This window comes from Bos javanicus, chromosome 12 (genome assembly GCF_032452875.1).
Source record: "Bos javanicus breed banteng chromosome 12, ARS-OSU_banteng_1.0, whole genome shotgun sequence".
NCBI lineage: Eukaryota > Metazoa > Chordata > Mammalia > Artiodactyla > Bovidae > Bos > Bos javanicus.
Window position 1 is genome coordinate 79303739 of NC_083879.1, and position 25167 is coordinate 79328905.

Sequence of the window (25167 nt, forward strand, 5' to 3'; positions counted from 1 at the left end):
GGCAAACCCCAACCTCAGCTGCTGTTCCTCCCAACATATAATCAGCAAGAACATAGTTTACTCAGCTTCCCTAGCTGGGAACATGCAACATTTGTCTCTGTAGTCATTCAAGACTTCAGATTTTTCAAGAAAGTGTAAATTTTCCTTCTTTGTAGATCTTAGACCTTTCTAGATCTTTTCATCTTAACTCTTTTTGAATTTTTCCTGCTTCCTTTTAATAAATTGAGTTGTAGCTGGTATGTAGGAAAGCTGTTGATGCTTATTTTTATCCAGCCATCTTACTGAACTCATAATTGAAATAATTTTCAGTTTTATTCTTTTGGTTTTCTAGAGACATGGATTTATACTACCTGTAAATCTTTGTCAATAATTATATTTCAGATCGATGCATTAGGATGTTGACTGGAGCTTCAAAACAGTATTAAATAGGAGTGACAGATCTTTTTCTTTCTAAAAGAACTAAATAATGACTGTTTCTTTCTTATTTCCATAGGCTGGATTCTAGTGACATTTATAATGAATTGAAGGAAACGTACCCTAATTACCTTCCTTTGTACGTTGCACGACTTCATCAGTTGGATGCTGAAAAGGTTGGGCATGCTTATTTTTTACTATGAGTGTATTACTTTGCTTGCAGTATTATATAATGTTTGCATTTGAAATAAAGATCCAGTCCTGATCATCTCTTCCTGGTGACTGAAAACATGTTTCCTCACCTTGAATGATCTGTTGAGCTATTTTCCTAAAGCTCTGGACTTGGCCATTACTATATCATTTGGTTGAACGAATATTCTTAGCTGGTCTTGTTCGGTCAATGGGAGAAAGAGGAGATAGGAAACCCTAAGGATTGCTCTGTTGACCTTGACCTGAAAACAGCTGGAAGCAGAAGGCAGTGGTCCTGGCCTCCTGGAAGCCTGAGCAGCTGCAGCAGAAGCAGAGTGATCCTCCTGTGTGTTTAACGATTGTCCTAGCTCCCAGCTGTCTTGACTGGACCGGCTCCCGCTGGGAGCCGTGGCTGTAGACGGTGCTTATAGCCCTGATCAGCTCAGAGTCCTGAAGGGTTGAGCGTGAGCCAGAAGGTACCGATGGGAGCAGATTCCTGGGGCCGCCACACTGCAGTCCTCAAAGTGAGACTCATCAGCTAGTGCTTTTCTTACTCCTGTTTGCGTGTGGTGTGCAACCAGGGTAACATAGCCAATCACATTTCTTAAGTCTTGATAAGATACCCGGGAAAGGGGTTGCCTTGGAGAAAACACTTTACGTCTCTATGAGCTTGGTCTCTGGCTGAGTCTTACTGTTCATTGCTGGCAGGGAGTGTAGGGGCAGGTATTTTCCCATCTGCGCTCAGGTTCTCTAGAGGTGCTGGTGGTCATGAAGGTCACTCCGGGGAGGTGGCACCCGGCCCTGGCCTGCAGCCCGCCTGCTCCTGCACCACCACGGTTGTCACTCCTCAGAGTCCGGCTGCTCAGAGATACTTCCTTTTTCTTATTTATTCTTCTCTTTCCTCCTCAGGAACGAATGAAAAGACTGAACGAAATTGTTGAAGCTGCAAATGCTGTAATTTCTCACATAGATCAAACAGCCCTAGCAGTTTATATTGCGATGAAGACTGACCCCAGGCCTGATGCAGCTATTATAAAAAAGTACCTAACCAGTAAATACTCTTTCTTGCATCTCATTTCTTGGTGACTTTTTTTGGTTATTGAAAATATCCTCCTTTTCTGGTATTTGTTTATATCCTTATCGTTGGGAGTTATCAGGTTGGGGATACTCCATCCTTAAATATTTGGTGGTAGTTTTCTCTAGTCGTTTAAGAAAAAGCAAAGTCATTGGCTTTCTCCACCATCAGGTGCTGTCGTGGTGGAGAGATTAGAGTGACTGTCATCACACAGTCCAGCCATTTGGGGGTTTGTGTGAACTGGACATATGGAGAAGCACATAGCAGCCTATAAAACTAATTTTTCAACCTTTTATTGACGAATAATAGCATGACATACTCCAAATTCAGCTTGTAACGCTTAATAAAATGAAAAGAAAATTAGCTTAAGACTATTATCTAGCAACCTCAGTTTTATGAAACTGGTTGACAGAAATACTTGAGAAGGGGGATTATAGTTTAGCCGTAATAAACCCTAGTGTGATATGTAAAACTAGTGAAGCCAGATTTGTGCGTTTATTAGTTTCCCTCCATGTGAGAGTGTTTCCATGTGCTGCTGTGACGGTCTACCCGTCGTGAGCTCCTGCCTTCATCTCCTGATGGATCGTCCAGGATCACTTCTTCCTCTGTCGCCTGGGTTTGTTTCCAACCCCAGGGTCCTTAACTGACAAGGGTAGAAAGTCCCACCTTCTCTTAGAGTTGCTGTAAACTAACAAACAGAAACTGTGCAGACTGCCTGAAAGGACGGTCATTTCCTTTCGAGATTCCGCCTGCTGCAGTCAGGATTTTTTTTTAAATACAAAATGCTTGATGGTAAACTGCTGGAAGTCTTGGCATTACATCATTCATACTGCTGATAAAGGTCTTAAGAATCTTACAAGCAGCAGTTTTCAAGCAGAATAAAATGTTTGCAAAATAGGTGGTTGGCCATTGTCAGCATCCTTCTACGGAGCCTTCTTGAAACATTGCTATGTTCTTGTTACTAATGATAGTGGAATTGACTTATATCCCAATACAAAATGTTTTGGGTGTTTAAAAAAATAATAATAGTGGACAGTGTAGCCGCCAGTTATGTACAAGGGATTCCTAGGAGCATTAATTTGTCATTTCCATGCAAAACTGCTTTTTCACTTAAGTCTCTTGTGTCAACAATTGTAAGACAGCCATTTTGTGATCTTAAAAATTCTAATTTTTTTAGGTGATCTAATACTAAGTTTTAATTACATTTAAACTACAATTTACTCTGGCCACTAAAGTGTCTGATTGAAGTTGCTTCCTCAAATGTATCTGTTGCCACCTTCATCAGTCCCTAACTAAATTTGATTCAGAGGTGTTTATTGAGCAAACACTGCTTGGGACACCCTTGAGAGGAATGTTAAAAAAAGAAGAAGAACCAGACAGTCTCTACTCTTAGAAAATGTACTGTCTAATATGGAAGATGTGAAATGGTGAGATAGAATGTGACTGAGAGAAAAAGTATTTTAAATTGTGAACGCTTATGGGAAGGAGAGCTGACTTTTTTTTTTCGAGGAGGGAAAAACCTCATGGAATGATAAGTATTTAATCTGAGCAGGTCAGTTCTCGGAAGAGGGGAGGAGAAGAGTATTCCAGACATATGGAATCTGAACTGTTGGATCAGAAAATGTGGAAATAGCAGGGCATCTTACAGGTGACCTAATCCAGGCCCGGCTTGTCCGGCACAGCCTCCCCCCAGCCTGGCCTCCACCCTCTGCGTCCTCCAGCCCTTCTTGGGGCAGCAGGCACAGTCGGTCAGGGTGCCATGGGTGACCAGATGTCCAGACCTCACCATGCTTGCCCCTTCTTGTTCCACGGCCCTGCTTCTTCACAGAGTGGGCGCCGTGCCTGTGCCTGACTCCTGGAGTTACTGTGAGCACAAGTGAAATACTCCTGAGACGTTCTAGATGCTGCCCAGCATCTACAAGGTTGGGGGTGAGGGGACCCCATTAAACAAAAAGCTGCATAGTTGCCCCAAGCCCATCCGTCCTTCTGTTCTCAAGTCCAGAGTGACCAAGCACGTCAGGTCCCCGGAAACGTCTCCATGAAAAGATGTAAGAGTGGGCTCTTTTAAAACTTTGAAACTCTTTGCTGATAAACTCTTAGGCATCTTTTCGGCATAATTGCATCTGCATTGCAAATGTATCAAGGTGGGTAGCTTAGGTTGTAGCAGGTTACTGTGTTGTTTGGGGTTTTTTCCCTTCCCGTTATAGTTGTCTATTGTACTGATTACTGTTGACTTCGTAGTCCCTGTGGATTTCATATGGGGCACGTTTCACTCTGCATCCTTCAGAATCCTCCTTATCATTAGACAGCCTGTCTGTCCTGTGTTTGAGTGCCTTCTGGTCGTCATCTGAGCACTTTAGTCCTTGTTTGCACACTAGTTGGACAGGGTGCCTCAAGTAAGCAAGCTTTCTGAAGCGCACGCTGTTCCCCAGAGTGTAGGCAGTTACTGCGTTTCATTCTTCAACGGTTTATTGAGTGTTCCGTGCCAGGCATTATTCTGGGCACTTGGAATACATCCAAAAACAGAGATGCCTGCCTGGAAAGCAGGGGACCTCGGGAATGGGAGCAGCAGTGGCGGGACCAACCGCGGAGCTGAGTCCTGGCCCTGCCACTTCCTGGCTGGGGCCTTGAACAGATGGCCTGATCGCTTTGTGCCTCAGTTTCCTCCTGTGGAAAATGGGGGGCCATTGGTGGTCGCTTACTCACAGAATTATTCTGAGTGTAGATGAGTTAATACGTTAGAATACTGAGAACACTTGGTGGCACACGCCGAGTAAGCGTTGGCATTTCTGCGCATGTACACAAGTTCACAACTACAGAAATATGTAAGAAGTGCTATTTACGAGAAGCCTAGACACTTAGAAGATGCTGTTCTAAGACTTCTGTAGCCAACAGAATTGAGAACCCAGCACTCTCCCCTCTGTTGCCTATGGCTGCTTCAACCAAGTACAGCGACCCCACTCATGTAATCCGTGCGTGTGAATACATGGCTTATGTTGTCACACCAGCAAACATCTATCCAGGGCTGTACGATATTGCTGTGTTGTAAAGCTCAGGCGAAAGGTGCATGAGCTTAATCTCAGATAAGGCTGTGTTCTTAATGCTGTGTTACTGACCTGTGGACTGTTCTGGGCTTGGTGTGCAGTGACATGGACAAGCAGAAGTCGACGCTGGTAGATGCGCTCTGCCGGAAAGGCTGCGCCCTGGCTGACCACCTTCTCCAGGCCCAGGATCAAGATGGTGCCGTGTCGAGCGACTCAGAGGGGCGAGAGGAGGAAGGAGAGAGCACCCTGGACTCTCTGACGGAGACCTTCTGGGAGACGACTAAATGGACCGATCTTTTTGACAATAAGGTACCCTTTCTGCTTTTTGTTTGGGCCCAGCTCTTGAGGATGTGTCCCAGGCCTCTCTTGGGCCCGGCAGGCTGACCAGAGAGGACAGAGTACATGGATGGAAGCTGAGCTGGGCTCTGAAGAAGCCATGGTCCTAGCAAGGTGTCCCCCTGGCTTCCCAGCTTTGAAAACCACTTGACCGTTGTTCTGTCTGTGTGCATGGTTACCAGTGGCCACGCTAGTTTGGAAAGAGTTGGAGAGTGTATATGGAGCTGGAGGCTCGGGTCACGCTGTTTACGTAGGAGCCCAAACTGAGGCACCTGGGAGCTGTCTTCTGCCTCCCACACCTGTCCGCATGCTCGCTTGTCAGGGTTGGAGGCGAGGGTATTCTGGTTAGTTCCGGTGTGTGTTATTTCCCTCCAGGCTCTAACTGCTGAGGAGATACCACCTCGATTTATAGCTGACCAGTTTTTAAAACCTAGTTTTAGAAAAAGCAACCTGGATGAGCTTTTTGGATTTTCATTATAGAAGCATTTTAAATCCCTTCTGGCGCTCAGCCATAATTCTTAGGGTAGAGATTATGTAACTGCAGGAGCGGTCAGCCTGTCTTTTTCCTGGACATAAAGGAAATGAAGTCAGTGGAATGCTTCTTACCCAGCACAGACTCTTGGGTGTGTTGTTGATTTTTGTTTGTTTGTTTTAAGCAGACAGATGCTTGTTTTCAAGAACAGCTATGGTAATTAGTAGTAACGACCTCTGGATGGAAGTAGGAGGAAATTCTTCCTGTCCACCAGGGTTTTCCACCTGAGGACAGAAGTGTGGTTAGAGAAGGAACTCAGTTGCGTTCTGGAGACTGAAGGAGTCAACCCCAGAGGTTAAGAATTTAGATATGGAATCAGCGCCTGGAGCTTGAGCCAGGCCTGCCCCTGCAGCGCTGACCGTGCGGGCCAAGGCGGGTGGCTGGCTTCTGATGTGGGCTGTGGGCTCCCACAGGCTCTCAGGAGTGAGTGTTGAGAGCCCGGATGGGCGTCAGCAATACTCACTGTTACTGCAGCAGCTACCACATGTCTGCCGTGTGCCAGACACGGCACTTGCTGCTGGGAAAAGATGAGTAAGAACCTGGCTAAACACTTGAGCGTCACGGTAAAATTGTTACAGTAATTCTCTTCTTGCCATAGTGCTTCTGTCATTCAGGGCCACTTCTGCATTTTATTACCTATCTGTTTACTGTGTTTGTAGCAACGGGTGTTGAACCCTTTGCTTGACTCTAGAGTACATATAAATGGGAGTGGGTTCCTTTCTTTGAGGACATTCTCCACATTCTAAAAGTAGAGACTATTGCATATAAACCCCTTTCATGGATGACAGCCTTGTGCTGAAGGGGCTTGGGTCATTGAATGAAGCCATCAGCCGTGCCATGCAGGGCCACCCAAGATGGATGGGTCATAGTGAAGGGTCTTGACAAAACATGGTCTACTGAGGCAGGAAAAAATAAATGGTTACAAGTAACTGCTAATGATTTATCATAATAGCTTTATTCCCCCAATCAATTATCTGTTCTTTGCAATACTCCGGTCTTTTAAAGACACCAATTGTTCTTTTAAAAAGTTTCAAAAATTGGCTTGATGTGATATGTTCATTTGAAAAATTACACTTCTGTTAATGCTTCAGTTCTTTCATTATTAAAGCAATAGCTTAAATGGTAAACTATTTTGTAGATAAGCTGTATCTTGTTTTATATCCTAGGTTTTGACATTTGCATACAAACATGCATTAGTGAATAAAATGTATGGGAGAGGCCTTAAATTTGCAACCAAACTTGTAGAAGAAAAACCAACAAAAGAAAACTGGAAAAACTGTATTCAAGTAAGTGACTTGTACTCAGTACTTAAATCAGCAATGTGGAGTGTCGTTTCAGTGTCGTTAGTGGCAAGACAGAAGCCTCGTGGTGACAGGATAACACCAGCTTCATCGTGACTTTTAATTATTAGTCTAATTAACGTGATGGGAAATACACTATAAATGCATGAAAGATAGTAAGCTGTTTACTTTTTTTTTTTTTTTTAACATTTTTCACTCCTGTCTAGAAAACCTATATTTAGCCTCTAGTGTTTTCAACACAGGCAAAATGTGTTGCAAATATTGTGTAGTTAGAAGATAGGTTTCCTTTACGAAGGAAACAAATAATTCTCTTTAAATACATGTTGGCTCAGAGCCAAAATGGTTGAGCTTTTAGAGTCTGTTTGATTTGCTTTGTCATTTAAAAGGATAGGCCATTTTTTATTTTACCATGTGTTATATGCAAGCAAGTTCTGTGCCTGAGCTTTCTGCACAAGTTAAATGTCAAGTGTAGAAACTTGGTGAATTCTGCAGAAATTGTTTCAGCCTAGTCTTGTCTTTGGACCAACATGATTAGTTTATGCCAAAAAGGTAGATGACAGTTGAGAGCTGGTCACGCCAAGGCGGCCAGGGGCCTGGTCTTCATATTTCAGGTGGCAATAAAAACTCACCTGTGGCCGTTTTTGGTAAACTATAGCTTACCTTTTCTCTTGGACTTCTTCTGTGTATCTTTACCAAGTCAGTTCAGATTATAAAACATTTGAAATTTTTGTTTTATCAAAAAATGTTTTTATTACCTTGGGAATCTTCATTGCTGCGTGGGCTGTTCTTGAGTTGCCGTGATTGAGGGCTCCTCTGTGGTTGCGCTGAGCGGGCTTCTCATCGTGGTGGCGTCTCTTGTCGCAGAGCAGGGGCTCCAGGGCGCACAGGCCTCAGCAGTTGCAGTGCCCAGGCTCTAGGGCACAGGCCTGGTGGTTGTGGCGCACATCAGCTTAGCTGCTGCGAGGCAGGTGGGATCCTCCCAGATCGGGAATCCGTCCCTCGTCTCCCGCGTTGGCAGGCGGATTGTGTACCTCTGAGCCACCAGGGAAGCCCTATTAGATCTCAGTTCACGTGTGCAGAGCTTCGAGGAGGTGGAGGGAGCTCTTCCTGGAACCAGCTAGTAGTATCGTCCCGTCACGGACTCTATAAACCCAGCGCTTGTACTTGTGAAGCCAGCCGTCTACCCAGACTCGCTCAGCAGGGCACATTGCACACCTTGTCTCTGTCCGCTCGCCGGCTGTCTGTTCTCCACACAGCAGCTGGAAAGGACAGCTTCATACCCTCGGGCTGAAGCTCCGTCACATTCAGAGTACTATCCACGTCCCCCGTGGCTCGTGAGGCCCAGGGGGTCCTGCTGCTGCCATTCTCCCCCGCCCAGCTCACCGATGTCTCACGTCTCATTCTCATGTCGCTCACGTCCGCCCTCTGCTTCCCCTGTCTGTGTGACTGACACCCACCCCCTCCCAATCTGCATTAACAGCAAATTTTATTTTTACTGTATACCAGATATATTCTTAATTATTTACTTATTTATTCATCTGTTCAATAGCTTTTTACTTTCCTGAACAGAACATAAGTTTCTTGCAAGTGGGAAGTGACTTTGCTGAATGCTTTTTCCTAACACCTAGAGCAGGGAAGCTAGGATGGGAAGGAAGAAAGGAGCAGGTCAGGTCATGTTGATGGGCAAGAAGACGGGAGGGAAGCAGGAAAGTCGCCCTGGATGGTGATAATCACCAGGGAGGTTGGTTGGTGGGCTTTCCTGGCAGCTCAGTTGGTAAAGAATCCACCTGCAATGCAGGAGACCCCGGTTCTATTCCTGGGTCAGGAAGATCCCCTGGAGAAGGGATAGGCTACCCACTCCAGTATTCTTGGGCTTCCCTAGTGGCTCAGATGGTAAAGAATCCGCCTGCAATGTGAGAGACCTGGGTTCGATCCCTGGGTTGGGAAGATCCCCTGGAGAAGGGAAAGGCTGCCCACTCCAGTATTCTGGCCTGGAGAAGTCCATGGACTCTATAGTCCATGGGGTTGCAAAGAGTCGGAGATGACTGAGCAACTTTCACTTTCAGGTTGGTTGGTAGGAAAGTTGGTAGACTAGTTGGTCATGAAGAACACTGGTTGGTAGGAAGGAAGGTTGGTGGGTGGGTTAATGGTGGGTTGAATGGAAGGAAAGTTCTACCTGCTACTTCTTTATTATTGCTACGTATTTAACACGGAATTTACCCTAAATTCTGAGCTTGGAACATCTATTTTTTAATAGTATTTTTGTATGTTTTATTATTTTCATGTTTTATTACAGCTGATGAAGCTGCTTGGATGGACCCATTGTGCGTCTTTTACTGAAAACTGGCTCCCCATCATGTATCCTCCTGATTATTGTGTATTCTAAGATAGGAACCAAGACTTTACATTTTAAAAAAGAAGGTTTTATAGTGAATGGATATAAAAGCAAATCTGTGGCATTTTTAGTCTAATGCATGTTTTCATCCGCTATCAAATACTGATTATTAAAATGATGTGTATTTATCAGAGAATTTGCTGGCGTGTGGCTTAATACATGTAAATCTAGACCTCTGACATCATGGTGTTTTCTTAATGCCTCACATTGCTGGCAGCGGGCTGTGCCCTGGGTGCCAGCACCAAGGACTTTCAGTTGGGTTGCAGCTCTTACATGCATGAGAGGATTTGAACAGTAACTTTTAACTGCAAACCTGTAAAATTCTATTTTTTATTTTATAAATGAACAGGGTTTTAACATGGTTGACTTAATTTTTTTGAATGGTATGAAGGCCTTAAAAAAGCTACATTAAGCGTAGCTAAATTATTTATTGGACTAAAAAGTAACAGAACTTCATTTCCAGATTTTTTTTCTTTTTTTTGGCAAACGTTTACATTCAATTAAGGGGAAAAAATAAAACCGGCACAAATAAATGCGTGGCAATTGCTGGAGCAGATAACTGCTTCAATCACTCTTCATCTGGGAGTTCTTTCAGGCCAATCATTCTTAGTATCTCTTGACGTGCAGAGCATCAGAATGAACCAAAATACATGTATAAGTGCCAGACAGCTTAAATCTGTATCAGGTATTGTAAAGATACCCTATGGTTTGTTTATTACAGTTGAAATAATGTAAACAACGTGAATAAATGTGCAAAACCAAGATCGCAGCACACCATATGCACTCTGATACCTTAATTTTTTTTTTATAAATAATAAAGGTGAATATTGAAGCTTCTTAAAGTTGGTCTTAATTTTTCATGAATAAAATTTGGGGTTAGAACAGAAATAATATATTAAACCTACAGATAAAAAATTCAATATGAAGTAATTTAATTTATACTGTTTATTATAGGCTTGCAATTATTTGAATATATTTCCGCATCTTTTATGTGATTAACTTGTGTATGTTTAATTTTATTATTCTTATCTTTCTGGCTACTATCCTTCTTTCATCTTTCTTCTGTAAAATAAACACACATAGACAATATTAAGAGGCCTCTACTCACTTATAGCAAATACATGTGTATGCGTGTGTATGTATGTATGTGGCTTCTAAATCTTCTTTCCTTAGAATTCACTACTGTAAAAGGCCTACCAGAGATCTGGTCTTATTAATCACTCATAACTATTTTTGAGTAATTGACTCCTGTATCCGATGAAATCAGATGAAAAAGTACAAATATGCATGCAGACATTTGTAGTTTCTGAGCCGTCTTTGTTCATCTCAAGTCCATCCATGAACAGCCACATTCGTGTTCTCTCACACACACATACTTTGACCTAAACATATGGGCGCCCACATACACAGGTTCAATCCAGTCAGAAAGTTGAGACGTTCAGGAGGGGTAGGATGGCTCCCCAAGGTCGTGCTGCTGGCTGACTACTAATTAGAGAAGGTGTTGTACAACAAGTTTTTCATTTCCGAAAGAACTTCCTGCCGCACAGAGCCTCAGGCTCAGCCATGGGTAAGTGCCCGGGTTTTCCGTGAGGATGCGTTCAGCCCCGCGACATGTGTGGCTGACATCCAGGAATATGACAGCTTTCAGAGCCCCTCTGAGCATCTCATTTCCCTTTAAGCTTTTGAATTAGTCCCAACAGTTGTCCATCATCTCAGGCAGCCACAGAATTATACAGTTGCTTGTAATTATCTCAACAAACACCCCCGGGAAAAGGCTTCTTGGTCCATGAGAGAGCGGAGTCCTGTCCAGGACAGCCTTGCGTGTGGTGTTTTCTGGGAAATGACTGAGTTTTAAAAAAGTTGCTTCTGAGAATTTTTGTCAGTTTTCTCTTAACCTGATGGAGGAGAGAATTTTCAGAGGTGCTCTTTCACTGACACCATTTCATTGAAATCACACCTTTTTTTTTTTTTTCAAGAACATGACTTTAGTGTCCAATTTTAATGTAATTTTAAAATTAGAAACTTCCTAGTAACAGATTTTGAAGATTTTACTACCTTCTGAATTGTCTCAGGATATAGTGAATCCTTCAAATACTTTTTTATGTAAAATCACCATTGTTACAGAGTTCCCTGATTTCTCACTTTATTATTCAAGTTTTGGTCTTTTTGCTGTATTTTTTAACGTGGAAGGAAAAACTAAGCCCGTGGAGAGTTTTGGATACGCTCTTTAAAGAAAGTGTGGAGTTCCGAGTGCAGTGAACCGCCGGGCCCTCATGGCAGGCCAGGCCCACAGGAGCCTGGTCCTCTGGTGCCGTCAAGGTCCTGATGTAGTTAGTGCGAGGCAATCAGGTGGGGTGCCAGTCTGCAGAGAGAGCTGGTGATTGACAGTGCTTCTTAGTAGAATGTGTGATACAGCATGAATGTAAGTCTTTCTCAGATAATTTTAAGCTCACTGTGGAAGTTAGAGATAGGTCCACAGGCTGGCAGAATCCGCTGTGAACTGTTTATCCTAGGAAGACCAGCCCCTCAGTTCTCCACGGGCAGTGACACGAAGCTGCCTTGTTGGCTCCTCTTTCTACTGAGGTCACTCGGTGCCTCCATGCTGACAGCCAGACCCTAATGCATCCTGGAAGAAGGCACTCTTCGCAAAACTTATATTTCTATGAGATTGAAACCTGAGGAAAAGTGATCACCTTCTTAAAAGTTTTTATTTAAGTTCAGTTATACACATACATACATTCTTTCTTTACACTCTTTTCCATTATGGTTATCACAGGAAAATGGGGATTTTTTTGTTTTGTTTTTATCATGCCACATGGCTTATTGAGATCTTAGACCCTACCAGGGATCAAATCCACACCCTCATCAGTGAAAGGGCAGAATTCTAACCACCAGACCACCAGAGAATTCCCAAAATGGTAGTCTAATGGTGTGCACATTTATTTTTTATACATACTTACTTCAAAAAAAAATAAAAAGGAATTACTAAATTAATTTGGAAAATGTACATCAACCTCAAAAAATGCTTTACAAGTTAACACATGATAAGTCTCATAAATACAGTATTCAGTGGAGAAGCATATCATAAAAGAATATACACAGTTAGATTTCATCTATGTAAAGTTTAGAAACAGAGAAACAGTCTTTAGTGATAACCATGATTATGACTGAAATTTTGTTAAGGATAACTTATCTCCTGAGGAGATAAATTGTTTCAGCAAATTGTTTGCTGGTTGTTTCAGAGACTGTCTTCGCCAATAATTTACTTAACAGAGGTTCATTGTGAGAGTTATGTTACAAGCCAACAGCATACAGGATATATCATCTCTTAATAAGCCAATAGAGAAATACTGCAAAGCAGCTGATGGTTGATTCAAATGATGACACTAGCAAAATAGTACTATTAAAAACTGAGACAGTTTTCCTCTTTGAGGTGCTGCTGGCCAGTGTCTGCACCACACCATTGAAAACAGTGGAAAGAGCTGGATGCAGGTGAAACCTTCTGAAAGAAGCACCAGGGGCTGGTACACTGTGCTCAGCACTAGTTTGAGGCCTCGTCCCAGCACTGTTTCTGTATTTTTCAGTTTCAGCCAGTGTTAACGCCTATCAGTCTTTTCAGTTCAGTCGCTCAGTCGTGTCCGACTCTGCAGCCCCATGGACTGCAGCACGTCAGGCTCCCCTGTCCATCACCAACTCCTGGAGCTTACTCAAACTCATGTCCATCAAGTCAGTGATGCCATCCAACCATCTCATCCTCTGCCATCCCTTCTCCTCCTGCCCTCAATCTTTCACAGCATCAGGGTCTTTTCCAATGAGTCACTTCTTCAAATCAGGTGACCAAAGTATTAGAGTTTCAGCTTCAGCATCAGTCCTTCCAATGAATATTCAGGGCTGATCTCCTTTAGGATGGACTGGTTTGATCACCTTGCAGTCCAAGGGACTCTCCAACACCACAGTTCAAAAGCATCGATTCTTCAGTACTCAGCTTAATATTCCATCTCTCACATCCATACATGATTACTGGAAAAACCATAGGCTTGACTATTTGGACCTTTGTCAGCAAAGTAATGTCTCTGCTTTTTAATATGCTGTCTAGGTTGGTCATAGATTTTCTTTAAAGGAGCAAGCATCTTTTTAATTCCATGGCTGCAATCACCATCTACAGTTATTTTGGAGCCCAAAAAAATAAAGTCTGTCACTGTTTGCATTGTTTCCCCATCTATGCCATGAAATGATGGGACTGGATGCTATGATCTTAGTTTTCTGAATGTTCAGTTTTAAGCCAACTTTTTCACTCTCCTCTTTCACTTTCATCAAGAGGCTCTTTAGTTCCTCTTGGCTTTCTGCCTTATATAAGGGTGGTATCATCCGCATATCTGAGGTTATTGATATTTCTCCCGGCAATCTTGATTCCAGCTTGTGCTTCATCCAGCCTGACATTTCACATGATATACTCCGCATATAACTTAAATAAGCAGGGTGACAATATACAGCCTTGATGTATTCCTTTCTCTGTTTGGAACCAGACCGCTGTTCCACGTCCAGTTCTAACTCTTGCTTCTTGACCTGCATACAGATTTCTCAAGAGGCAGGTAAGGTGGTCTGGTATTCTCATCTCCTTTAAGAATTTTCCAGTTTGTTCTGATCCACACAGTCGAAGGCTTTGGTGTAGTTAATAAAACAGAAGCAGATATTTTTCTGGAACTCTTTTGCTTTTTCGATGATCCAGTGAATGTTGGCAATTTGATCTCTGGTTCCTCTGCCTTTTCTAAATCCAGCTTGAACATCTCTAAGTTCACATACTGTTGAAGCCTGGCTTGGAGAACTTTGAGCATTACTTTGTTAGCAAGTGAGATGAGTGCAATTGTGCAGTAGTTTGAACATTCTTTGGCATTGCCTTTCTTTGGGATTGGAATGAAAACACCTTTTCCAGTTCTGTGGCCACTGCTGAGTTTTCCAAAGTTGTAAGTTAAGCCTATAACTTTTCTATTACTCTGTACCCTCTCCTTTTGCTACAGCTAAAATTTGTATGAAGTAGAGTCTGCTGACAAAAGTATATTGACAAGTTTAAGACCATGCTCTCCAGCAGAAATAACAAGGGGACATCACTTGTTAATGTGTTGATGTAAAATTTATTAAACACTTAGTTGAGAACTCTAGGAAGCCAGCAAAGCTAGTTTCATGTTTTCGTGCTGTGCCTGTGTATATTTCGATTAACCAGGTAATCCTAAATAGGTTATTTTAGAGAGTTGCTGTAACAATCAGGTTTATTCTAGGTAGACACGTTGATTCTACACACTACCTTCGCCGTCTTATAAAATTTCTAACACTGTTCAACAGACCCGCTAATGTTTTGAAAGGCATTTTGTTTTGTTCAGTCCCATTTTAGTATTCCTTTAAAGAGTTTGATCGATGACTCTTGAGATTCAGCCAAGAGCGTCGTGTCAAAAACTTGCTTGAATTTGTCTAAAAATTCGTAGTCGGTGCTGAATCTGAACTTGTTGGCCCAAAGCAGCACCGTCCCTGGCTGACAGAGGTACACCATGGTGGCGAGCAGCTTGTCCAGGAAGTAATGGTGGTAGACCACGTCGGAGGCCAGCACGTAATCGTAGTAAAGCGTGGACTTGGGGAAGCTCTGCTCCAGGCCCTCCCCCCACACCAGCTCCTTCACTTCCGGCAGATACGTGGTGCAGTTGAGTGTGTTCTTTAGGAGATTGTATTGTAGGTTCCCCAGCACATCAGGCAGATCTGTCGCCGTGACCTGAGCCCCTAAGAGAGAGAGAAAGCCTGTCTTAAGTACCTGGAAACACCGGGGCAGCCCAGTGGACACATACTCTCAGGGGGAGAATGGAGCTGGGTTTCCCACCTTGGCCTGTGGACATCCGGGCTGGATTCTTTCTCGTGGGGTAGACCCCGCGCTGTGCCCTGTAAGACATTCAGCAGCATCCCTGGTCCCCACCCACGAGGTGCACAGCACCTCCCCACCCAACCCCCAGGCAGGATGCTCAGAAATGTCCCCTGACATTGCCAAATGTCCTTCAGGGGTCAGACTCCGCCTTTGGTTGAGAACCACTGAGATAGAATAACGGTTCCATCTTTTAAGAAACTGAAACCATGGCACAGGGCAACTCTGCTCAGTACTATGCAATAATCTAAATGGGAAATGAATCTGAAGCAGGATAGATACTGTATACATGTAACTGAATCATCTTCCTGTATACCTGAAAGTATCACAACATTGTTAATGATACTCCAACAAAATTAAAAGTTTTTTAAACTTTAAAAAACTAAAACAGTGTTTGGGGAGATTTCAGAATAATTAACATACCAAGGTTTGGAGCTTCCCTGGTGACTCAGACTGTAAGGAATTTGCCTGCAATGCAGGAGACCTGGGTTCGATCCCTGGGTTGGGAAGATTCCGCTGGAGGAGGGCATAGCTACCCAGTCCAGTATTCTTGCCTGGAGAATCCCTTGGACAAAGGAGCCCGGTCGCAGAGTCATGACTGAGTGACTAACACTTTCACTTCTATAATAATGCATGATGTTTTCCTTCTAAAACTGTGTTTATCTGAAGATTTTGGTTTTCTCGTCTGGAAGGTATCAGCACAAAGCTTTCCACAGGGGATGATCTATTTTGTATGATTCTCCCCCCTATTAAATGTACTAAATTAATTTTAGGCATTTTAAAGAAAGTGATCAGTGTTCACAAAGTAGATGGCCGTATTTCCAGACTGATTTTGATAGATGTGTAATCACACAGGCAGAAGTAGACCAGACACAGCCACCTCTTACGCAGCGTCCAGGACGCACAGCTGGTGTTTGGGGTGTAAATCTGTTTTCATCTTGGATTCACTGACTTGGTTTCTTTTTTTTCTAAAACCTTAGTTATGATAGTTGCAATGAAAAGCAGGGCACAGCATAACATAGCTGTTTACAACCGGAACTCGAGAGTCACCCCTTCAGGATGTCAACTTTCTCACATGCTAAGCACTGGGTTGGATGTTCGTGTCTCTGCTGCTGCTGCTGCTGCTAAGTTGCTTCAGTCGTGTCCAACTCTGTGCGACCCCATGGACTGCAGCCTACCAGGCTCCTCCGTCCATGGGATTTTCCAGGCAAGAGTACTGGAGTGGGGAGGCATCGCCTTCTCCAGTGTCTCTAAGATGCCATTATCTTATCTCAGGGATAACAGGAGTCATTCTGGCCTGGACGTTTGCGGGGACTCAGTGAGGGCGATCACGGCCAAGCACCTAAACCACAGCCCATCATTCAGTCAACATGTATTACTACTGTTGTCCTGGTAAGCATCTTTTGAAACAAGGTCGAGAATAGACACACAGACACACCTAGAATACTGGCCACGATGGAAACGAGGCCTGGTCCAGCACCGATTTCCAGTATCTTAGCACCTCGGAGATTGAGTTCCTCTGTGTGTTCTTCCAAATACTGGCACAACGCCATGGCCTGGAAAACATTCACACTTGTCACTGGACACTGAAAACCAGAGACCCCTATTCCCACCGCCAGTGAACTGCTAGAAGGCATGTTCACAGTTCCAGCTTACTGAGGGGTCCACAGGAATCAAAGCACACGTGCCACGGAGTGTTTTGACCTGTGGAATATGAAAGGAGCAACCAGGGACGGGGGAGCCTGGTGGGCTGCCATCTATGGGGTCGCACAGAGTCGGACATGACTGAAGCGACTTAGCAGCAGCAGCAGCAGCAGCAACTTGCATCAGAGGAACTCGAGATGCCGACTTGCTAAAGGGCCTGTATCCGAAGACTCTTGATCAACCCCCAGGAGGAAGAGCAGCTCAGCTCTTCCAGAAGCAAGAGTTGAGGAGCTGCAGGACAGCAGCCCCTCACCCTGGGCAAGTCGCATCAGGCCCCCAACCTGCTGGAAGACCGCTGGGCTCTAAAATTCTCAACACCTCCCTCCGGAGCCCATCAGCAAGCGGGTCGCCCCGGACCTTGCCTGCTACACTGGACAGCGGGGCAGTCATTTTTCTTTTAAGTAGCTCATCTAATAAACACTCTAGGAGGACAGTGCTTCCCAGACTCTGGTGCATACTCGGATCACTGGGGAGCCTGGTTAAAGACGCCCCGCCGCGTGCAGTAGGTCTGATGGGGCTCAGGACTGCAACTCTTAACAAGTCTGCCTTTCTAATCAGCCAGCCCATGGATCACGCTTTGGGTGGTAGCAAAGAAATTGCATACTTTGCACAGTCAAAACAAAAACAACTCCGCCCAAAAGAACCAAGGTGAATACATTTAGATCCATTTTTACACAGAAAACCAAAGGTCCCTTTCCTTGTTTCTTCACTCCCTTCTGCCCGCCTCCTGTCTGTGAAGAGATAAAGGGAATTTGATGTGTGTGGATGCGGGAGGTGTTTTGTGTGAGCCAACGGGGGGGTGTGGGGTGGGGGCGGTCAGCTAGTGATGCCGGGGGGCCACAGAGACTAGGGGAGTGAGCGTGAGGGCGTGACCCGGGTTGGGAACGTGAGTCCTGAGCTGAAGAACCAGTGTGAAAGCTCAAGTGTGCACACACCTTTAGGCCTCGCCTTCTGACAGATGCTCGGGACTTGTCATGACTCACTTTCTATTTGTAGCTAAGGCTGGAGTGGCAGGGGTGGGGGGTGGCCAGGATCATGTGAGACACGCCAGCCGCACTCACGGTGGCCTGCCCCAGGGCGGGTGGCATACCCAAGGCCGTGGGTCTGTCCATTTCATCCTTAGCTCCTCTCAAGGGGCTTGGAGGGGGCGGCCAGGAGTTGGGGGATGGAAACTGAAGCACAGGTGCGAGGTGGCTCCAGCATCCAACCCATGGCATGAACTTGCAGGCTGGGAATGGACGTTTTGAAGAGAGGCGTCCTTTGGATCTTGAGAAAGGATCGTTATGCAGAGTGGGGGTTTCACCATTTGGAAGAGTGTCACCAGGGCCACCAAGACTCACATGTGACTTGAGGGCTTCTGGAGCGGTGGCTTAGGTGCCCTTCCTGTGAGGTGTGCCCTGTGAGAAGCTGGGCCGGTGGGTGCCACCCGGGGATGGGTCTTCCCGAAGGAGCAGCTACATCTTTTAGCAAACCCTCCTCCACCTCCCCGGGGCTTCCCTGGTGGCTCAGACGGTAAAGAATCCACCTGCAATGCAGGAGACTCCAGTTTGATTCCTGGGTTGGGAAGATCCCCTGGAGAAGGAAATGGCAACCCACTCCAGTATTCTTGCCTGTGAAGTCCCATGGGTGGAGGAGCCTGGCGGGCTACAGTCCACACGGTCACAAAGAGTCAGACACGACTGAGGGACTAACGTTCACTTTCAGCCACACCGTGAAAGCGGGGGGACCCCCTGAGGGTTGTTGGACACGGCCCCAAAGATTTTGCCCACTGCAAAATCTAAACCCTAAAGACTTCTGATTTTCTTTCTTAACAATTCATACGAATTTTTCATCCTACTTCCCAATATGCTCAAGTTTATGTTAATGTTAAAAAAGAGTGTTTCAAGAAACACAGCGTGGCAGAAATGGTTTCTAGGAGAGACGCTGTGTTCTTGCAGCTTCTAAGCACACCAGCCTCACCCTCAGGGCCAGCCAGGGACCCTCCATCTGAGAAGCACAGAACGTTAAAGCATTTGGCAAGGCGCCCAAGGCAACACAGTTGTACAAAAGTGCTGTTCCCATCCCCAGAAACCCGGACGCCCCGACGTCACGGCCCTCTCACCCCCGGCCACACCACCGCTCCGTAACTCTCGATGGATTCCTGAATGACAATCTTCTTGCCCACAAACCGATAGTACTCCTGGGTGTAGCTGGCGTAATTCGTAGGAACAAATTTCTGGAGGCTTCGAAGTGATGCTTCTATCTCATTAGAGTCTGTGGGACCAAAAATAACAGGCTTCATGATTTGTGAAAGTGAAAGTCATTCAGTCGTGTCCAACTCTTTGCGACCCCATGGACTATATAGTCCATGGAATTCTCCAGCCCAGAATACTGGAGTGGGTAGCGTTTCCCTTCTCCAGGGGATCTTCCCAACCCAGGGATCGAACTCAGGTCTCCCGCATTGCCGGAAGATTTTTTACCAACTGAGCCACAAGGGAAGCCCAAGAATATGGGAGTGGGTAGCCTTTCCCTTCTCCAGGGGATCTTCCCAACCTAGGGATCAAACCCAGGTCTCCCACATTGCAGGTGGATTCTTTACCAGCTAAGCCACAAGGGAAGGCCCCCATGATTTGTGGATCCACTGCAAATATACTAATTATAGGTACAGTTAGTCAAATGGGAAAAGATTGAGCCATCTTCTAGAAACAGAGAATGTTATTGGTGACAATGGTCACAAACTAGCTCAGACAGAATGTCATGGGGTGACTGGGACGGAACAGTCCGATGGGGATTTTTATCAGATGACATGACGCCTTGGGATGCCCCAGGCCCCTCCCTCAATTTCGGACAGAGATGGGTGTGGATCCGCCCCTCCCTCGGTTTGGGCGTGAGGAGGCAGCTCTACTACCAGGCAGGATGGCACGACTGAGTCGTCTGCAATAAGGAGGACCCGGGCAGGCACACACTGGACTATTTTTAGGCCTTGAAGTGAAGTAACATCCCACATGGTGGCTGGAACATGTTCCTTAAGTCCTTCTACAACCGCTCCTCAAAAGGTACAGGTCACCCAAAGACAAGCCAGCTGCACAGCCCTGGGGGAGGCTGTCATTTGAGCCCTGACTATTAAATTACTCTTCCTTTAAATACTCCTTTACACTCATGACCCACTCGAGCGGTGCTCAGATATCATATAAGATGAGAGGAAACGAGCACCTGATCAGGGATGATACCATGGAAGCCCAGAAGTCACAGGTTTCCCAGAGGGTTTCAGCATTTAATAAAAAAAAGAGTGAAAAGGTCAGAATGAGGATGCTAATCACATGGGGGGGTCATGTACAGAAGAGGGGGGCACTGCTGGTGTCCCCAGGGAGAGGCATGGGTAGCGAGGAGTTTGGGTGGGGGACGGTGCATGAGACCAGCCTTTGTTGCCTGAGCTGTGCCTGGGGAGAGGTAACCAGGGATGGAATAGCAGAAGGGAGCTGTCAGTGAGCTTGTGTAGGGCTCTAGTCGGAAATAAATGTTCAGGAAGGAAGACGAGGCTGAGTGCAGGGTGAAGGGTAGGGGGCCTTTGAAGAAGCCAAATCAGGGGTCCACCCCTCGGAGTTCACATTTCACTGAATTCCGCCTGTACTAGAGCAGTTCTCTGTTGCAGCTTTCTCTGCAAATCCCTGTAAGAGGGTCACAGTCAGAAGAGTCTAGACATGTGGAGTAAACACTTACAAACATTTACGAAAACTTGACCATGCCTATTGAATCTGATTATGAGAAACTGAAGCTTGTACTGGGTATTATGCCTTTGTACGTTTTTTCATCTTGTTTTTCCAGAAATTCATTTGTGTTGCATTTTATAAAAAAGTGTTCAAATGGTCTTTGATTTTCGTGTGAGCCAAGTGCTGCTGCCGCTGCTAAGTCACTTCAGTCGTGTCCGACTCTGTGCGACCCCATAGACGGCAGCCCACCAGGCTCCCCGTCCCTGGGATTCTCCAGGCAAGAACACTGGAGTGGCTTGCCATTTCTTTCTCTAATGCATGAACGTGAAAAGTGCAAGTGAAGTCGTTCAGTCGTGTCTGACGTGTAGCGACCCCAGGGACTGCAGCCTACCAGGCTCCTCCATCCATGGTATTTTCCAGGCAAGAGTACTGGAGTGGGGTGCCAGTGCCTTCTCTGTGAGCCAAGTGACCGGTTTGTAAATTAACAGAATGACACCTGCAGCTCTCAGCCGTGGGTTCTGATCTAGACTATTCCAGCCCCGGAAGGAGAATTCTCTGTCCTGACCACAAAGACAAGAAACGCAGGCTTCATTGAAGCTTGTAAGAACCTTCTGAGGCACAGTGGCCAAGTCAGTCCTGAGACATCGTCTTTTCCTGCCATGTGCCCTGGAGAGACCCTGGGGAGAGAAGGGGGCCTATGATTCTCACCAACTTCTTATAAGGGAAGCTATTGACATCTAACAACATGAACCTCAAATTTATCACACAGCAAAGAGGACCCATCTTCTCCCATAGGCTGAGCAGCTGACTCTGAGTTCTGGTTTCAGAGGCAGCAAGAAGGCAGAGGAACAGATCATGTGGTGCCCAGGAGCATGCAACAACCAGGCTGGGAGCATGAGGAACCACTGATTTGTAGGGTTTGGCCATCACCATGGTGACAGTGCTCCCAACATGGCCGTCCCCCGGGAAGAGACGCAGCTGCTGAGCATCATGGGCGTTTCTACCACAGGTGCGACATCCACCAACAGCCTCAAGAGCACAGATCATCGTAAGATGTGGGAAGATAATTCATGATGAGACATGAGTATTTATTACCTAAGATTTTTCATATAACTTTCCCCTTTATGTAATCCATTTCATTGTATGTTTATATGACTTAAATTTTAACAATGGCCATGTTTAAAAAAACAGCTTGCAAAAATTCCCAAAATGCAGGAGCTGGACCAGCCATTGGGTAAGAGGAGGGAGTCGTGGGCTGCCCTCCTTCCATCTGAGCCTCTGGTCACTGGAGCAGGCAGACCATCAGGGACCCAGGGCACTTCCTGCCAGTTTCCAGCCCTTCCACGTTGGCCAGACCGGTCCTTCTTTCCTTCTTCTCACAGATCACCACATGGAAGCTAACTTTTCTCTCAAGACTGAAAGAAAAGTCGATGGGCTGCTCTACAAATGGCTCATCCTTTCATAGGATGACAAACAATAAGTTGATGGTCTTCCTTTCTGGGTCAACATTGTAAAGAAAATGGGCATAAAAATATCCCTCCTATAAGACCCCTTTCTTTGCTACAAAGATAAAGAAATTTGTGTTGACTGCGCATGATTTTCATTTATTGTATCTATGCTCACCTGTAGGAGCTTCCCTGGTGGCTCAGACCATAAAGAATCTGCCTGCAATGCGGGAGACCTGGCTCCGATCCCTGGGTCAGGAAGATCCCCTGGAGAAGGGAATGGCAACCCACTCCAGGATTCTTGCCTGAAGAATCCCATGGATGGAGGAGCCTGGTGGGCTATAGTCCATGGGATTGCTAAGAGTTGGACACAACTGAGCGACTAACACACACACACACACACACACACACACACACACATGCTCACTTGATAGTTTTAGAGAGGTCAGCTTTTGGAGATAGGCAGAGTCGCATTTTTATGTAAACAACTTAGTAAAAATAAATACCGTCCTGGTTTAGCAGAGTTGGAAGAGAATTTCCTAGGATCAACGACTGTACATGTTTTGAATGTTATAACTTGGCTCTTATGACATCATTTGTTATGTCTGTTACTTATTTCCTACTGATTCGCTGTCCAGAAATGCAAGCCTGACTGGTTATGTTGTCCTAATGGGAAAATGGCTTTACGAGGATTCACTGTAGACTGCGGCTGCCAGGAATACATTTTGGCCAAGAGCAGGAAGGAATCTAGATTTCATTTCTGTTTTAAAAGTTCTTATTAACAAACATCTGACTCTCCTAGAATTTGGAGAAGACAAAGTTGTGGACGTAGGGATTATTACCATTACTGCCAGGCTTCTGCTGGCATAAGGGCATCCTACCGTTTCATGATCAGAAAAAGATCTAGAGTTCAAAGGAAATGGACTGTCTGGCCCCTGAGGTTCACTGGAAAATGCCATCCCCAAGTGAGAGCGTGGAGAGGTGAGGAAGGAGGTTACCTCCCGGGCGTTTGCTGGTGCCATCTGTGTGCAGAGCCTCGTTGTCCGGGGGGCTCGGGCCCTCGTCCAGGGGCCGGGGCTGCTGCTCGGAGCTCAGACACGCGTCCATCACGGGGCCACTGGGGAGGAGAGAGCCGGCCAGGTCCGAGTGCTCCGCCGGGTCTAAATTGCCCAGAGCCTCGGCAAGGTGCAGGTTATCGCCTTAGCATCTGCTGAGCCGGAAAGAACACCTGCTTTTCAGCTTAGTTCCTTGGACGAGGAACGCAGCCACCCCGAGCTGCCATCCTGGTGCTGCAGAGAAAAGTGGAAGGAGATGAGGAAGCATTGCTCCAACTTTCCTGTGCCTGGAGAAAGGCAGAAACAGAGCCTCTGGTAGCGAGACAGGCGCTGCCTCGCTGTGGTCTGAAGTGTATCTCTAAGAGCTTTGGGGACTGAATGTTGACAAAGAAAGCCTGACCCAGCGGTACGTATGGTTGAGAGTATCTTGTGGATCGAGGCTTGATGACATCATGCATTTGGCCCAAAGGCAAGACTGCTGCCTTTCCATCTGAGGCTTTAGCGCAAGATAGTAGAAAGCTCTAGGGGCTGAGCGCCAGGAAGCTTGTTGGCTCCCTATTCTGACTCTTGGCGACTCACTTAATTCCCTCCGTGCCATTTCCTCATCAGCAAAAAGGGAAAGATAATGATATCTGCCTACCTCCTAGAGCCGTGGTGAGAAACAGGAGAGCAAAAGTGAAAAGCAGCTCAGGAAAACCCTACCAATTCAGGGAGGAAAAAAAAAGGACCTAGCTGGGGGGACCACTGCTCAGCGTCCAAATAAGAACGCGTGGCATTCCTGCGGGACTCCGCGGGTTGCTGCCAAGCTCTGTTCTCGTGCTTTTAGCATATCGATTTGTCTCATCCTCACAACAAACCTATGAAGCAGATGCTATTCTTACGCCTCTTCTCAGATGAGAGAAATTCAGGCACAGAGAGACTCGAAAGCAGCCCAGGATCACGCAGCCGGCCAGAGGCAGAGCCAAGAATTCGGTCCAGGAGGCCCAACTGCAGGGGCCACGTTCTTGACCATGAGGTGGGACGCAGCCCGAGTTGTCTCACTTCAGCCATGGGTTTTCTGGCTGATTTTTTCCCTGAAGTGACTCATAACGCTTAGTTGTCACAGGGATGTTTTCTAGTCTTCCATTTTTTTTAAACAAAATGTAAATTATTTTCCTCATCTGCTTTTACACTCCGCAGTTGCCCCATCATATTTTTTTCAGCCAACCTTGGACAGCAGCCAGCCACACTGGCCACACCGTTACTAAATTATTCTGTACCTGGAAGGGTTGTGTGCCCTGCCATCAATGTTTAGCAGGACTCAAACCATGGAGGCTGCTGTGAATGTAATTTAGCATTTTCACTTGCTCTAGAATCACTTTCGAACCATGGTGCTGGAGCAGACTCTTGAGAGTCCCTTGGACTGCAAGGAGATCCAACCAGTCCATCCTAAAGGATATCAACCCTGAATATTCATTGGAAGGACTGATGCTGCAGCTGAACCTCCAATACTTTGGCCACCTGATGCAAAGAACTGATTCATTGGAAAAGATTCTGCTGCTGGCAAAGATTAAAGGAGGGAGGAGAAGGGGACGACAGAGGATGAGATGGTTGGATGGCATCACTGACTCCATGGACATGAGTTTGAGCAAGCTCCAGGAGATGATGAAGGACAGGGAAGCCTGGTGCACTGGAGTCCCTGGGGTAGAAAAGAGCTGGACATGACTGAGGGACTGAACAGGAACAATAAAGAATCAAACAAATATTTACCCCAATTTGCTGACCCAAGAAATTTTTTTCTCTTGCAGATATTTACTTGCTTCATCTTTTCAACTTGTCCCCAACTCCAGGAAGTTAATTGTTCCCCTAAAAGACAGCTGACTGGTTGTTGGTGAGTACCTAGGGTATTTTCAGCACTCAGGGAGGGACCCCGCATTTGGATGTCGGCTCTGCCATGTAGTATCTTTGCTGAAAATGCAGATAAGGGTGATTCTGATCTCAGGTGATGGTTGTAGGAATTAATCAAGGTAATCTCTGCAAAACCTCTCACACATACAGTATTAGATGCTACTCTCATCTCCGAAGTCAGAGAATAATCAAGACA

General features: G+C 45.7%; 2 protein-coding genes across 4 annotated transcripts in view; one reads left to right on the forward strand and one right to left on the reverse strand.

The window, feature by feature from the left end:
• The window catches only part of TPP2 (tripeptidyl peptidase 2), a 58255-nt gene extending 48127 nt beyond the window's left edge, over positions 1-10128 (forward strand). For 2 of the 3 annotated variants that reach the window (XM_061435323.1, XM_061435324.1), the window contains 5 exons: positions 494-590; positions 1513-1643; positions 4824-5031; positions 6757-6876; positions 9188-10128. In XM_061435323.1, coding sequence (XP_061291307.1) covers positions 494-590; positions 1513-1643; positions 4824-5031; positions 6757-6876; positions 9188-9277 — 646 coding nt within the window. In that variant the 3' untranslated portion in view covers positions 9278-10128. Of the gene's footprint in view, positions 1-493; positions 591-1512; positions 1655-4823; positions 5032-6756; positions 6877-9187 lie in introns of those variants that run through there. The other variant, XM_061435325.1, reaches the window with a different exon arrangement.
• Positions 10129-13793: 3665 nt separating this feature from the next.
• On the reverse strand, positions 13794-23487 carry METTL21C (methyltransferase 21C, AARS1 lysine). Its single transcript, XM_061435326.1, has 4 exons — positions 23028-23487; positions 18997-19148; positions 16630-16747; positions 13794-15055 (listed from the first exon to the last, which is right to left on the reverse strand). The coding sequence occupies exons 1-4, from the start codon at positions 23134-23136 to the stop codon at positions 14661-14663; spliced, it is 774 nt and encodes a 257-aa protein (XP_061291310.1). The 5' UTR covers positions 23137-23487; the 3' UTR covers positions 13794-14660.
• Between the last annotated feature and the right edge of the window lie 1680 nt (positions 23488-25167).